Here is a 17,570-nt window from a genome sequence, read left to right on the forward strand (position 1 = left end):
GAATGGGGTCAGCGCTGGCGGTGCGAAGCGAAAGGTCCGAAAGCGGCGTCATCACTTTTTTTAGTCTGCAGCACAAGTTGCGACTAATGATGGACACGGCAGCACCAGTGTCAATGAGCGCGTCAACAGTAACACCTTCAACGATCACTTCAATAACATTCATAGCAGCGGTGATAGGGCTTGAGACGGTCGTTGACGGCGCAGTTCTTGCCTCCGGAACTGCGGCGCCTAGTTTTCCGCTTGAAGGGGTGGTGACCGGCGGCGCATAGGAGAGAGCGAACGGCGTCGAGGAGACGGCGACCGATGGCTTCGGTTGTAGGAGTCGGAGCTAGACGGGGAGGGATTCTGAGGAGGCAGAGCAGAAGAGACAGGTACGGAAGGCAACGGAACGTCGTACGCCGGCGGGCGCCCGTAGTCGTGAGAACCGGATCCGCGAGTGCGGCACCAGCGGGCCACATGACCAGCGAGACCACAAGCATAGCATATCGGGCGGTTATCTTGGGTACGCCACGGATTCATAGGGCGGGGACCGGTGCGAGGCAGAGGATGGTGAGTGAGTGGCAGTGCAGGGGCGAGCTGCCGCTGAGGGTACACGGTGACAGGTGGCGAATAAGCAGGCACAACTGGCTGAGGTCGTGGCCGGGCGACTGCTTCTGCATATGTCAGCGGTGCAGTGACCAGAGAAGGTGGATTAGTGGGCGGCAGGACCTCAGCTACCTGCTCCTGGATGACACGCTGAATAGACGGGGACAGCGATGGCGTTAGGGCGGGTTGGCAGGTAACTATCGATAACTGACGAGCGACCTCCTCCCGCACAAACTGCTTGATGTGCTGAAGAAGTGTCGGCTGATCGTGGGCAGGACCGCCTACCGCCAAGCTGGAAAGGCTGTCGTCCGGGAAAATGGCACACCGGGTGACATGACGCTGTTTGCGGAGCTCGTCGTAGCTTTGGCACAAAGAGACTACGTCGGAGACGGTTTGAGGATCTTTTCACGCCAGCATTTGAAATGCGTCGTCCTCAATGCCTTTCACAATGTGTCGTATTTTGTCAGTTTCGCTCATAGATGGATTGAGCCGCTTACACAAGTCAACTACGTCCTCGATGTAGCTGGTGAAATTCTCGCCGTTCTGCTGGGCACGACTGCGCAAACGTTGTTCGGCACGAAGTTTTCGGACAGCGGGGCAGCCAAAGACGTCAGTCAGGCTGGTTTTGAGAGCCGCCCATGTCGTAAAATCCGCTTCGTGGTTGCGGAACCACAAGTTGGCGACATCGGTCAAGTAGAAGATGACGTTCGTGAGCTTAACGACGTCATCCCACTTGTTGTAAGCACTCACGCCTTCCTAGGAAGCCAACCAATCTTCTACGTCGGTATCGTCCGTGCCGCTGAAGATCGTAGGGTCGCGCTGACGGACGGCACCGGAACAGATGACAGGGGTGGTAACGGGCTGGGCCGAGGAGTCGGTCGTCGTGGTAGAGCCTGGTAGCCTGGGCATCGTGGCGTAGCAAGGGAAGAGCAGGCCGCACCTCCACAAAGTGTTATGAGACGACTCGCACAATTAGTGTGGACGGCCGGTCTTTGTTCAAGCGGTGCTGCTCAGCAGGCCAGCGTTCGCAAGCGCGCACCCGAGCTTCGTCAGCTTCGTCTTCTGACTTCATCTCCTTCGTCGGCGCTAGCCGCTGGGGCAGCACACCCCAACTCTCTTTATTGCAGAAATAATAGATTGAAACCTTCAGGCAGCTGACTTTGCAGTGACCATTTTACCGAATTATGTTTAGACGAAAACGGAGCGAGGGCTGGGCTACTATCTGATGAAGTGTCGGCGGCGTTCGGTTGGTTCGCATTAGCGCCTCCAAAAGGTATGGTACTGCTTTTTTGACGGAGCGTGTCATGTACTGTTCTGTATTCTAGCGAGTTAAGCCTGAGTAGGCTTTTATTCGTGTTGCTTGGTGCAGTTGACTTCTAACAGCGCTTCTCACGCGCACTGCAGCATTCGTCTTTCTTGTCAGCCGTTCCTCTCGCGATGTGCCTGTTCTTTGCTACACGAAAATTCGGATCTAAAAGGATCTAGCCTCGTCGTCATTCCACTACTTCTCCTTTACGCTCGGAAGGCAAGAACCAGACAAGAACATAGTGTTTAATGCACGTACTCCTTTACCGCGGCAAGGTGAGACCTGCATGCCTGTTTTCTTCGGTTTCTGTGAAATTAAATGGTTCTGCACACAATGCTCACATTTCTCGCATTCAGCTTGCTTGTTCCTTTCATACAGCAGCAGACATTACACGAGAACAGCGCAAAAAACTGGGAACGAAATGGCGAAAGACGCGACTTTTTGCATTGAAATACACAGCAGACACCCGACTTCCGGGACAAGCCGTCCAACTTCCGGTGACTTCACTCGCGCTCGTCTCGGAAAGCGCGAATGCGGCATCCAGCCACCTAGTGGAGATCAGTGATATAACCTTATGAAGATAAGTGAGAACAGACTCGCCGAAACAACACAAAAACATACTCCCCATACTTCGGACCTACGCCGTCACTAATTTTATAACCTGCAAGATGTAGACAATAGATATTTCTTTTACAAAAACTGAGGTCATTTCTGTAAGTTTTATAATTGTTCCTACAATCACGGCGACTAGCTTTCATACTGCCGATTTTTTTTTCCGTTAGAACTTTGAAGTTTCCTGCGGCTGTCACGAACGTTCAGTGTATTTTCAAGTGAACATATACAGGCAATGCTGTACTGTATTAAGGCCTCTGAGGTACAAAAATAAACTGGGACTTAGCTCATAATTACATCGAGGCTCAATTGTAGAAAATAAAGTCGATTCGTGCTTCGTGGCGTTTACAAGTGGCGCCACCTATGCACATGGTAGGTATTTTGTTATTAAACTCGTTGAGATAGGTCTTGGTGCAGCCGGCACATCACTAACCGGCTCTGCCACTCACTGTGCCTGTAAATATTTTTTTTCTACCAGATAAATGAGTTCCGCAGCCGAAAATAAGTGGATTGGGCGGGCACCCACACGAACCGCTGCACCGAGACTGCCGCCTGCGTGCGAGAGCAGCGCGCGCCTCTTCCTCACAACTTCTATGCTTCCGAAGGCAAGGTAACAGACCTCATGCAAAACATGCGGTATACAACATAACAGATACGGTACTCGTGGTTCCTCCTCTTAGTCACGGAAAGAACACACTAGCATTTTCTGGAGAAGTTAGCGCAAAAAAACGGACAAGGGACAGAAAGAAAGGACACATAAGACATTCACGAGCGCTTATGTATCGCAAATGCATCACCAACTAGCCCGGCAGCTTGCTCTCTTGAACGCAATAGCGGCGTACAAACAAGGCTAAACCTCCAGGCAACTAGCTGAGCAAAACTTGTTCTCGGGCCAGTTCCTCTCCAATGCTTATTAAGTGTACCACTATTTATCTGTCAGATTTCATACTAGCATGCATCGTAGAAATTATGTATAAGTACTTCCCCATAAGATGACCTCAAGCTTAGTATTCGATAACTTCATCGCGTTTACAGAACACAGTTATTTTATGCCTGGCCATAATTTGTGGTTTCAGTCGCACGGAAAACTGCTTCCACGTGAGAGCGTGAACAATCATTTGCAGTCCACGCGGCTTCCTCCATCTCAGCCCACCGAAGAAGGAGCCCCGTGGATAACAATGGAACGGCGAGTGTCTTGCTCAGGGGGAGACTCGCAGCATAGTACACGATGCTCGCAATACAGCAGGACTCAGCGCACGCACGCACTGTCGCCCCTTTCATGTTCCGTCATAAGGCATTATAAGGTATTAACGTGTTATTCTCAGTTGTATTTGCTTTGTCCCCCCCCCCCTCTTATGTAATGCCTCAACAGAGGCTTTTTTTAAAGGTAAAATAATTTATGATGATGATGATGGTGATGGTGATGCATTCTTTCACTCTGAGCAAGATTTTTCTGCGCTAATTCATTATAAGAAAGAAATCATCGCATGAACATTTTTTCACGTTTCATTCTCTGCTGAATGTGAGTGAATCATACGACGTCTTGGCGACCTATCAAACCGCGCGGTAAAGCTGCTGCGGCTGGCTGCGTATGCATAACGACGTTCTATGATCCGTCGATCCCAACACGATTACAGCAGTGTCACAGTGACGATAGGGCACCCGTACGCGTTAGTCTCAGTAGTTTCCTCAGAGCTCTACTAAGTATTCCTAGTAAATTGAGAAGGTCCTTAAGGAAGCAATGCGGTGACTTCACCTTGAGAACCTGGAACGCTCTTTTCACGTCTTCTATCCTCAGCAGCGTTGCGGGAGTGTTGAGGAAACCATAGTGCCGAATGCCATCTCCCAAAAGACCTTCAATGGTGGACTCCGCATTGTGCGATTTCAGGAACTCTTCAACATCCTCGACGTTCCTACGGTGGAGAAAAAAGGAAGAGTCGAGTCAAGACGCTTACCAGCTTCGTGTAGCAAGCGCAGACAGTAAAAAGATAGGTTATATGCATAAACAGGTATTCTCAAATGCACCAGTCCTCAACCGGCAGTGTCTCCAAATTTTGGTACGCTTCATTAGTTACTAGGTAACTTAGTAAAGAATAACTTTTAAAAGACACGTACCCAATGACTTCTCGAAAAAGTTGCAAATGCATGCACGCATTAGTATTTCAGGACTCTTAAATTAAACTGAATACGTTCAATATTCACACAAAATTTGCTGGAACGAATTCTGTTAGGCAAGAGACACAGGGTGATGGAGGGGCAGTCATAGCTCTGCAACGCCTCCTACTCCTCACCCCCCCCCCCCCCCCCTTGTTCTCTAATACGTGAGTCAGACCTCTTCAAGGCCACGTTGACCCAGCCCACCTCTACGATATGACCGCCCAGCGCCCATTCCTGAAAATGACCAACCTCTGTCCCCTCGCCCGCCGCCCCCTCGGATGGGTTCTCATTCGTCAGCCGGTGTTCGCGGAGGGCATTTTGCATGCTACGCATCAGATGAATTCTGTACGCAGCTCGCTCTGGAAATTCTCTCATTATGTCTGACCTCCCCACTCTTTGCCTTTGGAAAGTAGGAGTATCTAATACAATTTAATACCACCACTTACCACATCACTGCACAAAGACAAAATATGGCGGCAAAATCTCTAGCATCAGGATACAGAAACTAGAGTTTCTCTGTCACTAAAAGAAAACAGGTTTCTATTACATATTTTCTGTCGCGCTTGCACAAGGGCTGCGCCAATTTCACGGTCCTCATTATGTGCCCCTGTAAAGCGCTCCATGGTGACTCTCACCCAAGGACGGAAAACAAGCGCAAGGGCTAACTGACTGCGACCCATGAAAGATTGCGGTGTGGCTTTTCTATAGTTCGAGTCTTAGAGCTGGGCCCAACTGCCAAACGATGATTTTTTTTTTGTTCCGCTAGCCCTTCATCGCACACTATCCAACGTGCATGGTCTGCTTGGGAGTTCGCGTGAACGTCGCCTGGAATGCAATGAATGCCAGTTGAGAAAAATTTTGTCAACACTTATTCGTCGAGAAAAGAATCTGCATTACGTGCTACAACACAATAAATGTCCATAAATAATAGAGCGTAACACCTAAAAAAAAATCTCTGCCTCTCCCGTAACCAAGAGTAGAGTAAGCATGAAATGTTTACGGGCCTAATGTCATCTCGGTGGACACCCGAACCGCACCGTACAGGAAGGGAGGAACGCCACCACCCGTTCGGCGCGATGCCTTGCCCTTTGAACGCAGCGCTTCTCCCCCGGGCCCCTGTGCGGCTTTGCTTCGCGTATGACAACGAAGTGTATCGTGGCATTTATGTGCTTTTTGCACGCGTTATTAGAAATCGGCAATTATAAGTCCGTGCGTTATCAAACGCACAGCGACTGATATCTAGATAAACATTGAGAAGGCACTGGCAGCAGTTATTTTTTTTTACTCCTTTGGAGACCAACCGGCGCTTGCATGCCGGTCGCGTAGGAGGGCTTAGAGAGTCTCGTTAAATCTCGTTAAGTCTCGTACGGCGCCCGGATGTTCTCGTTTCAGAGCCCGGATGACTGGAATTTAGTGCCCGGATGACTGGAATTCAGTGCCCGGATGACTGGAATTCAGTGCCCGGATGACTGGAATTCAGTGCCCGGATTAGTGGATTTCAGTGCCCGGATGAGTGGATTTCAGTGCCCGGATGATGGCTCTCGGTCTCGGCGTGACGTCACCACACTGCCGACAACGGGGGCTAAAAGCATTTCATGCTTAAAACAGTCTTCGCCAAAAGTCACCTGTTTACAGCTGATGGATTCTAGCCACCACCACGCGACACAAAACTACGACAAGTATACATCCGTGAGAGCCCGTAACTGTTCACATTATATATTTAAAATCAATAGGCAATACTTTCCTAATGCTCCTATCAAAACGTGCTTCGAGTGAGCACTCAAAAATTAACTTCGAAATTTTTCATTCGTCAAATTACTCGCAACCGCACCTGCAGAATCCCTTCTGTATTGAATAAGGTTTTCAGGGAGATGATACTTCCGAATGCGCCCTCCCACTAATGACGATAGAAACTCGTTGCGTTAAGCCTCGATCTCGTCCAAGGGCTGACACGTTTCCATGGGATGAAAAAATAGTGCTGCAGCTCCCGGTATTTTCCCAGCCAGTTTACATCAGGTGTTTCACTGGGCCCTATAAATCCGATACACCGAAGCTCAGTTGTAGCGTCCCCGCTCGGAAGCTGAGAATTAAGTTGATTTTGACGTGATAGCGTTAAAGGGACAGTGAGGAGAGCTCTATCAATATTTTTTTTACAGCAAAATCCGATAGTTTGGCATTTCACGGCTTTGTTGCCACTTGGCCGGCAGCGAAAGATGCATTGATTTCTAAGAAATTTGGATTCGAAGTTGAAAAAGTTTTTCCCGCTGCTCTGATTCAAACTTGGGATTCTCCTATGACGACACAGGACTAAGTGACGTGCAACATGACGTGAACATGACGTAACGCAGACTCCGTGATTTCTGACGGCCAGCAGTGCGGCCTGGCAGCAGCCGAAAACAAAGCTACCGCCGGCCGCACGTTGAAGGCATCTATCGGCTATTGCGGCCGTCGCTACCGTCGCTTCGTTTACGTTTGCACCGGCGTTTTGCCAGCGTTACGATGGATCCCGTTCTCGAAGTCGTCAACGAAGCTCTAGCAAATAGACACCTTTAGCATACCGTGTACCTTGTTACCATTAGCGGAATACCGGGAGCCCGCCTACTGCCGGTGAGCAGGCGTGATTGGTCCCGATGCTGCAGGCGCGCGCGTAGCTGCCGATACGTGGCGCCATCTGGCGACGTCAAGGAGATTTGCGCATGCATTGGCTGCGCCTCAGTGATTCGTGGCGTCTCGTGTTCTAGTGTTTCTAGAACCATTGGTTCTAGCAACACTGTTTTGTCCTATGACGTCACCACGCTTGTACTTGCGAGTTTGGCCTGTGGCGGCGATACCTGTATTTTGGTTCTTGCTCTTTTCTACGTTACAACAGCTTTGTTGTCAGTATGAGTGGCGTTTTTGTAATCAGGAGCTGGTATTCTGCCGATACAAGCCAGCTTCAATTTCTCCTCAGTGTCCCTGACACTGAGGAGAAATTGAAGCTGGCTTGTATCGGCAGAATACCAGCTCCTGATTACCAGGGACACTGAGGAGAAATTGAAGCTGGCTTGTATCGGCAGAATACCAGCTCCTGATTACAAAAACACCACTCAAACTGACAACAAAGCTGTTGTAACGTAGAAAAGAGCAAGAATCAAAATACAGGTATCGCCGCCACAGGCCAAACTCGCAAGTACAAGCGTGGTGACGTAATAGGACAAAACAGTGTATGGTTCTTGAAACACTAGAACACGAGACGCCACGAATCACTGAGGCGCAGCCAATGCATGCGCAAATCTCCTTGACGTCGCCAGATGGCGCCACGTATCGGCAGCTACGCGTGCGCCTGCAGCATCGGGACCAATCACGCCTGCTCACCGGCAGTAGGCGGGCTCCCGGTATTCCGCTAATGGTAACAAGGTACACGGTATGCTAAAGGTGTCTATTTGCGAGAACTTCGTTGACGACTTCAAGAGCGGGATCCATCGTAACGCTGGCAAAACGCCGGCACAAACGTAAACGAAGCGACGGTAGCGACGGCCGCAATAGCCGATAGATGCCTTCAACGTGCGGCCGGCGGTAGCTTTCTTTCCGGCTGCTGCGAGGCCGCACTGCTGGCCGCCAGAAATCACGGACTCTGCGTTACGTCATGCTTTACGTCACTTAGTCCTGTGTCGTCATAGGAGAATCTCAAGTTTGAATCAGAGCGGCGGGAAAAACTTTTTCAACTTCGAATCCAAATTTCTTAAAAATAAATGCATCTTTCGCTGCTGCCAAGTGGCAAAAAAGCCATGAAATGCCGAGCTATCGGATTTTGCTGTAAAAAAACATTAATAGAGCTCTCCTCAGTGTCCCTTTAAGGATACCGCTCAGCTGAGAATCCGGCAGCGGCGGCAGAGGCGTGAGCGAGAAATCTCCACAGAAGTCCCCAGACGTGCCTTTGTGACGTCTTCACAACCTTCCCATCATGACAGGTAGCAGTTAAACTAACTGTGGGTGCGTTCGAAACAGTGGCTGTGTTTGAAACAGCCGCTGCCGTGGCAGTGGCGCATCGCTTAACCGCTGCATCACTGCGCCAGGAACGGTATGAGTACTCCCAGCAATCTTTATAAGAGTCAGGTGGAAAATAACTAATTCCGCATATATGGCAGCATATTGGTCAGCTGGGTTAGTCAGTATGCACCCATACTGAGGAAAAACCAGCGCACAAAGTGGTGTGAAAAAAAAAGTGTCGCTTCTTCTTCGTCGTCCCGTTTTGTGCACCGGCTTTTCTTCTATATGGATCCGCATATATGGGCATTAACTCATAAACGCTATCACTTTATGCCAATAAGGCGGATCTTATCTGTCCCCTCCAGCTTTTCCAAGAATTACCGAAGACACTTTGGAAATTCTAAAGTGTGCTTGGAAAAACCCTTATGGTCAACCCACTGCATATTCGCTCCATGTTCTTCTGGCGTTTGGTGTGGGGGAATCCGGCGTCCGCTGCCCCTTCCCCGAACGCTTGGCGCGGAACCACTGGGCCGTTTCGAAGCCATCCGTCTCACTCACTCGACTGCGACGAGACGTCTGGCGAAGGAGCGGCGGTGCAGCTGCCACCGCCGAAGCGCGCGCGCTCGTTCTACAGCTACTGTGTGACGTCACGGTTGCTATGCACAACTGCGCCCCCCACCGGCGCGCCGGTTGCTAAGGAGGGGAGGAGGTTGCGCCGCTGCGCGGAGGAGAAGCTACAGCTGGCTTGATTTCAGCGCGCGGACAGACGCGACCGCGAGCATGAGCCATTAAAGGCTTTCGCCTTAAAACACAACCACCCATCGTTCACAGAATAAAGTTGTGCAGTAAAGCTTCCAATGTGCATGGATGCGTTTAATCGGGTGCTCATGCACAGAAGCCGAGCCGCTGTGATGGACTCGCAGTGTAGCGTCAGGCGCAACCAGCACCAAGAGATAGAGCAATTCCTCGTCTTTGAGTGCAGCGTAGCCTCGGCGCATGCCGGTAGCGGAAATTGTGACAGTTGAACAAGTCTTAACTGTACAACAGGGATAAAGGGAATTCACTTACCCATAGTCGAGCCCTGCGCCGTAGGTCGTCAGGCTGCTTTTATTCGCTTGAATTAAAAAGTAATCGAAATTCGGGGAAAACGGGCCCTCCAACTTGTTGGTGTCGTTCTTGTAGAGCGAATCGAAGAAGACAAAATCGCAGAGGCCGTCAGGCGGGAAGACCATCGTGGAGTTGAGCTTCGCGCCGTAGGTGCAGAGCAGAGATTTCGGAGGCACGCCGCTGTCTGCGTGGATAGAAAAAAACAGTGAATCACGGGTTTTAAAAGTGTCTTCTATTGGGAAAAAGAAAAGGGGTGCGCTTTCCAAAGTTTTATCGCTTAACACTTTCACTAAAGCAGCGATTTGCGGAGCCCTATTCATTGTGTGTCGTAGCCCACCTATGGGCCATTCTTAAATTTTCTTAGGTGCGGCGTGACCCACGAACGAGGCATCGGCGAAGCCAACTTCTTGGAACCGCAAACAGTTGGCAATAACGACATGGCATGAGTGCTTTCCTCAGGGTCCTTGAAAAGTCTGACCCGACGCGTGGTTTCAACGCGTAACTCAGTATTTGTACCGCACGTCAGGAATATATGATGTGGCCAACCGGTGACCCACGACGCAATGAACGGGTTAAGAACACCGTCCGACTTCCCGCCATGACGTTCCCTGAGTGGGCTTGTCGGTGCCATCGGAACAACGAAATGCCAGGCGACAGAAACAATGCATAGCCTAGCAACTTACCTAGACGCAACATTCTCGTAGGCAACTGCAAACAAATTCAATTGCTTCCTATCATCTGCTTATACAGGGTGTTTCACCTAAGATTCTACACAATGTTTAAAGATAGACTTTTTTAGTTAGAAGAGTGATTTTTTCGACGTAGCAAAGTCAGCGCTGTAGCCGATCAGAATACGTGCAAGACATCTTGCCTAGTAGGATCCTTGATTAATACTGAATCGTTAACTTTGAAACAATTGCTGTTAGTCTGCTTATTTACTGGGAGGCGTGCAGCCCACCGCAAGTAGGTAGGTTTGTTTGGTTGGTTTATGGGGTTTTACGTCCCAAAGCGACTTAGGCTATGAGGGACGCCGTAGTGTAGGGCTCCGGAAATTTCGACCACCTGGGGTTCTTTAACGTGCACTGACATCGCACAGTACACAAGTTTCTATAATTTCGAAAACGCAGTCACTCTAGACGCAGTGACCAAACAAATTTTGCTTATTTCTACCTGTTACGTGCACTGAAGAGGTTGCTCTGCCTGCAAGCATCCCGAAAGAGCATGTATTTTGGTACGATGTAGCCAGAATTTGTTGGGACACAGCGCCAGTGGCAACTGTGTGTTCGAAATTCTAAAAGCTAATACGGGTATTACTTGCGGTGGGCTACACACCTCTCAATAAATAGACTAACAGTAATAGTTACAACCAAATTATTCCGTATTAGTTAACAAGCCTACCAGTTAAACATTCAGCCCAAGCTAGGTGCAAGGCGATGGGAGCGGAATGCTGTGTCCCTCATGTGCCGGAATTTCAACGAATATAGTTCGAATATTTTGAAACCTTGCAGTGCAGAGTTGAAGGTCTCAGGATATTCGGACCACCTTCGTTGAAGTCAAAGTTACAGTCTAGGCATGCTATAAAACCTACGCTTTCCAGTATGTCTAAGACTGTAACTTTAGCACGTGCGTTTTAAAAACCGAGATTTTGCCACGCTTGCTATTTTTTCGCATGTTAAAGTTCTCCAGGAAAGCACCAAGGCTAAGACGAGCCCCGCGTGGCCAAACTCAATGCATATATCCCTGCAAAAAAACACCAGACGTTCCAAATACGCCCTTTTAGGCATTAACACCTTCATATCCGCAATGCCAGGTGGTGCTCGAACTTCCTCCACAATATTTGTCATGGTGTTGTTGAAATATGCACTTTCTGAACCTGTCAGAAACTGTATTTTCGCCCATGAACAAAGGCGGGAGTTTGTGCCAAGAGCTCGACCGAATGCCACCAACGCAAGTTTTCTTCACCGCCATTAGCATTATGGTACAGAGAACCATCATTCCGCATATACAATAGCGTACTGGTGAAAATGTTGGCAAGTAACGAGGCCGTTTAAACCCTTGTCGTCCATATGAGCATTCGAGACGAAGTACCTTGTCGCAAGGGGTGACCACAAAGCACCTGGGATTAGCGCGCAAGCTATAAAGGATGCAGGGGGAAAGTTACCATCCACCAGTGTCCGTCGATGAAGCACGCTACGTGAAGAGCTGTGGAGAGACCGTCACAGATAACCGCAGTTCAGAAGAGACCCAGCAGGTCTTTGAAAGCCGATTGCGCTGCCGATTACGCCTACCCGCCAAATTAGGACGGGCCTTCTCGGTCGCTTCAAGACGCCACCATATTGCATTCATTGCATTGTCTCAGCGGTGCACTGCCTTGTCTAACTGAAGAAGTCTGCGGAAAGGCAGAGCACGTTATATCACGAAATTCTACGTTCTGTAACCATGAAAGTTTTAAATCCTGACAAATAAATTACATTCAAGGTTGATCGTGTCCAAGCAGCCTTCCGCTGCAGCAACTAAGGCCACCGGACAGCAGCTTTCTATAATAAAAGCAGCTAACTCGCCCAGGTTCGAACGGGAAAGCTGCCAGTATTCTAGCCTTTTGCTTTGACGTCGAGCTCATGCTTCCCTGTGATTTCTTCGTATCCAATACGTATCGTTTGGTTTATTGGGTTTAACGTCCCAAAGCGACTCAGGCTGTGAGGGACGCCGTAGTGAAGGGCGCCGGGAATTTCGACCACCTGGGGTTCTTTAGCGTGCACTGACATCGCACAGTACACGGGCCTCTAGAATTTCGCCTCCATCGAAATTTGACAACCACGGCTGGAATGGAACTCGCGTCTTTCGGGCCAGCAGCCGAGCGCCACAACCACTGAGCCGCCGCGGCGGGCTGTATCCAATACCAGTGTGCAGGAGGCAAGACAGGTGAAGCCATTCAGTCTAACCCGGGGCATATGAGCTCTCATCACGGTATAGATGCTTCGCCAAAGAGCCTCGCTGACGAACCGACCGTGAAAACTGCCGCTCGCTTAAGCGCGGGAAAGTCTCTGCAGCTCACCCGAATTCGGGCCAAACCCCAATAGACCGATGCCCGCAGTTACAACCTGTCACAACTGCACGAGGTATACAAGTTCGGTAGCAGTAGGGCAGACTTCTCCGCCGTACAAGATTAGTGAAAAGCTGCGAAGGAAGAACTGCGAATCAAAGAATATTCATTCAGAGGATTTGTCTGCGACGTCGTTACCGACGGAGTGAGACCATCCGGGCGGAGAAACATCGAGGACACCAGAAAGTTTTGCAGGTAACGCCAAGAAAGCCTTACTTCGACTGGCCCAATGCCTATTTTCCAGCTTTCTGTTTCGTTCTAAGCCTCGGATGGATCTTTCATAAGAAGCAGAAATGGCACTAGGTTTCGTTATGCATGCAGGAAGTTCAAAATTAAGCTTTAAAGATTTCTTTAAATTATGCACTAAGTGCTACTTGAAATCCACCGCTTCACATAGGTTATGCGGCCGCGAGGACACGAAGAGAAATCATAATTGTCACCATCAGCCGCCTGTTATGAACTAAGGTATTAATTAACTCTTTAGCTGCTGTGGCTATCGTGGATGTTTATATTAGAAACACAGAGGCGGTAATATTTATAGACTACTTCATTCGGTAGAGGTCGCTATACGCCGTTGGCCGACGAAACGCTGCGTCTTGCCTGCGGTAGTTTGGCGCCGATCGACACCGCCTAGCGTACGCAATTACACGTATCCAGCTGAAAATTTTGAAGCGAATATCTCGGAATACACGCGTACTAGGAGAATTCTACCAAATAGAATTGTGTAGGAATACGATAGCTGCAGTTTCCAATACAAACATGTCCGAATATTGCAGTCAGTGGAAAGCTCATTAATTTGTTTCCGTTAATTTTATGACTGACGGTTATATTTCTTGTCTCCTTTTGCATCCCCCAGGCAGCCATATGTGCAGATGTGCATTTCACGTACCTCTCAGCACCTAATGTTAAGAAACCTGTACGGAGCACCCGGGTTGGAACCCGACCGCGGCGGCCGCGTTTCGATGGAGGCGAAACGCAAAAGGCGCCCGTGTGATGTGCGATGCCAGTGCACATTAAAGATCCCCAGGTGGTCGAAATTAATCCGGAGACCTCCAACACGGCACCTCTTTCTCTCTTTCTTCTTTCACTCCTACCTTCCTTCCTTCCCTCAGGGCGCGGTTCAGGTGTCCGCCGAGATAAGTGAGACCGACGTGGCGCCATTTCCTTTACACAAAACCAATTTACTAATTTACCTGTAAAGCCTAATTCTGAACATCCTGTATGAGCTTCACAATTGGTTTTCTTCTGTTAACACCGCAGGTTTGGGGTGATTTCACGAAAGAGTTATGGCTATTATTCATATTCCGCAACAACATAGGTCTGCGGCAGTAATCGCCGCGCGCATGCCTTTTCACGACGCTCTTGATTCCTCTCCACACCGCATATATCTAGAAATAAGTTTAACGCCATCTTTTAACGAAGCTCGGCCGAAGGCCGCATAGCGAGCCACCGTCTTACCAAGACGGATAGGCGCGCAGTACACATGCTCCTACCTCGACATGATAGCTCTTTTTTTCTAAACTCATATGTGTACCAGAAAAACAATTTGTTCCGCAAACCTTAGAGTCCCTTCTGACTTGGCTGCCTGTCCTCACCGCCACCACTGCGTGACAATAAGCAATCGTTCTAACTGCGCTCTATACAAGCAGCCAGGCATACAATTATGGAAAGTTATCACGCGGTCTATACGCACATTCTCACCAAAAAACGGACCTCTACTTTTCATCCGTTCACTACCTTTGCATTAATATCTGAGCGCGCAGCATAGAGGTTAACCGAGCTTGATACCAAACGCACAGATGGCTATGGACTGGCACACATATAGGTTGAAGAGCTCGCGCTCTGCTCTAGAACAGGCCACTGGTGGGCAGTGCACACTTACCAGTTGAATTATCTGCTGCATCAGACGTGGTCGATGTCTTAGTGGTGCCATTAACGGAGGGCTCATCGCTGCCCGGGGTTTCCTCCGAAATGGTTTCGGATGCGGTCATCGAAATAGCTTCGGAGGTGTCCTCATTTTGTGACGTATCTCGTGACGTATCTCGTGACGTAGCTTGTGAAGTAGCTCGCGAAGTAGCTCGCGGCGTAGCCCGCGACGTCCCCCTGGTCCGGAATTTGAAGACGGGAACCATACCCCGTGCGTTCAAGGACGGTGCGCCAGCTGTGGCGGCCGCCGTAGCAGCCTCGGTCGATTCGCCTCGATGACGAAACGCTGCAACGATCCACCGTGGATGCCACATGCTGTGTAGTTGATGTTCTCTTGTGTCTTTCACGGCGAATTCATGCGGCACTGTGATGCGCCACTTCATGTCAATGTTGGGCGTCTCGCTGACATTGCAACCCCACCATTACTGAAGGAGGCCCTGAATGCTGTTGCGACACAGCCGTTCATTGCTAAGTCACGTCCACCACTTGACAGCAACAATGTCGCCAGCTACATTAGCTTTCGGACGCGATTCAGGTAGGAAAACGCGACGCTATTCATCTAAACCAAGTTCTCGGCTACACAGAGCCACATGGCACTTCAGGGTTACATGTGAGCTAAATATGAAAAGGAGGGAGTAAGAGAAGAAATCCTTAACTGAAGGCAAGTGTTACCCCCTCAGAGTGCAGGGGCTGTATTCCATAAGCTCGCCAATTTCCGTTCTCCATTGCATGTCCAGTTGGTCCGCTGTTATTGGTCACTCAAGTATGCCCGCGGATTTCAAGCGTCCGTGCAAAGCGACTCTGTCATTGCGTGGTTGGCGACCAAACCTCATCAATGGCTGTATATTGCAGCCAATGGGAGCCAATGGTGTGATCCGGTCGCGAACCATCCAGTGGTAGGGTTGCTTCCTACGGACGATTGAAAGCCTCGGGTGTATCTGAGTGACCAATGACAGCGGACCAAATGGACGTGCAATGGAGAACGGAAAATGAACAGCATACGGAATACGGCCCCTGATAACTGCACTGCCTGAGCGACGCCGTTGAGGAAGAACGGGACACCCGTTTTACGATGCACTCACGTAAGACGCGGACACGAGGCAGACAGATGGGATATTGCGTGATGATGAAGATGGTGGTAGAGATTTGTAATGACGCAGGGGTAGCTTCGTCAAAGACCACCAAGGCTAATAGAGCTTGGTGCGCACAAGGTGTAGTCGGAAACCCTTTTTCAGTGAACATATTCTACCAGGCCAAGGAAGAGCCCCGGCGGCACTGGAGATTAAACCCTGTACCTCCGGACATAAGGCATTCAAAGACTGTAAGCCGTTAAATGCACCAAAAGCAAGTGATACTTTTTTGCTGAGTCTGCTTCGAATATACTAACTTTTTTGTTTTGGCAGTCTTCACAACAAGGAACATATGTACACACAATCCGATACATCAGTGAGGTTTGTTTTAGTGTAACCGCAAATAATATTAGCGAGAGCAATACACCAGCAATGACTCGGTTACCGCTCTGGACGCTGTAACAACTGCAAAGTACAAATCGTACGCCGACGTAAAAATTCTTCTCTTTGGGAGCTGGTCATTTTGCGACAGCTTATTAATTTGCGTCGCCGCTATTGAGCATCTCTAGTTTCCTGTTCGCATAGTGGAATATTTTTAATAAAGCTTAGTTGCTTCCCTTCCGACATCTTTTTCCCTTTTCAATACAGCTACTAGAACTTGGCATAAGAGGCGCCGATCGACAGTTACGCTGGAGCTGTCAGTGGCAGCCCTTCAATAAATGCAATGAAGTTGTCCACATTATTTAGGAGAAACAAACGACGATGTGCCGGTGGCCTTCATGAAAACTGTCGCAGTGCGCACCGTCAGCACTTACGATTAAAAAATGTGGGATCGTCTAATTTCGCCTGATTTTGCCGCGAAAGAATTTGTGAATCGGCAACTGCAAACCTGACTGAGCGACTGAGAGTGGTCGTGAAAGGCTGAGGTCACAGTCAACTGTACTCACCTATGGGAATGACTTTATTCAAAGCGCGAACATAACCCAAAGAGGAGTAAACCGAGGGGGCTTATCAGGCGCGTATCCCTTTCGGGCTCATGAAGCGCCAGCCAGCCGTGCTAAATATTACGCGCAGCTTTTATCGTTTCTTTTGTTAATGTTCAAAGCCGCTGACACGCGGAGTTATCACTTTGTGACGCGAGATGCGGCTAGTTTCATCTTGAATGACCGCAGTCACACGCAACTGTTTCTAGATTGTTCGAGACGGTTGTAGTTGTTTCTGGTGCCTTATCTCGAACGTTAATGGTCGGTTCTTAAGGGGCTCTCAGGAAAGTTGTGGCATGCCATATTAAAGTACGCGCCGCTTCAAAAATTTCCTCCAGCAAGATGTCTTTTAGTGCGTTTGTCAGAAGCGCCGCCGCGGTGAATCAGTGGATATGTCGCTCGGGTGCTGGCCCGAAAGACGCGGGTTTGAACCCGGGCCGTGGCCGTCGCATTTCCAACGAGGCGAAATGCTAGAGGCCCGTGTACTGTGCGATGTCAGTGCAAATTAAAAGAACCCCAGGTGGTCGAAATTTCCAGAGCCCTTCACTACGGCGTCCCTAATAGCCTGAGTCGCTTTGGAAAGTTAAACCCTCATAAACAAAACTTCGTCGCAAACTTAGGTACCTGTGGTTAATTCTCTCGTCTCTCATCATGTTGTGCTCGCTCAGAGGTAAGCGCTCCTAGGCCAGCCCTGATCACTCGTCCCCACCGCCTGCTACCGACGCGCGCGGGGATTCCCCGCGGCACGGAGC

At 49.5% G+C, this 17,570-nt stretch overlaps 1 protein-coding gene across 1 annotated transcript in view; it reads right to left on the minus strand.

Annotated features, from left to right (window-relative positions):
- The window catches only part of LOC149336968 (uncharacterized), a 34,283-nt gene that overhangs the window by 14,152 nt on the left and 2,561 nt on the right, over positions 1–17,570 (minus strand). The window contains exons 2-3 of the mRNA XM_089554296.1: positions 9,698–9,920; positions 4,260–4,416 (exon numbers count right to left, since the gene is read on the minus strand). Coding sequence (XP_089410422.1) covers positions 4,260–4,416; positions 9,698–9,920 — 380 coding nt within the window. The remainder of the gene's footprint in view (positions 1–4,259; positions 4,417–9,697; positions 9,921–17,570) is intronic.

The sequence above is a fragment of the Amblyomma mixtum genome, chromosome 7 (assembly GCF_055824585.1).
Source record: "Amblyomma mixtum isolate Tamu chromosome 7, ASM5582458v1, whole genome shotgun sequence".
Taxonomy (NCBI): Eukaryota; Metazoa; Arthropoda; class Arachnida; order Ixodida; family Ixodidae; genus Amblyomma; species Amblyomma mixtum.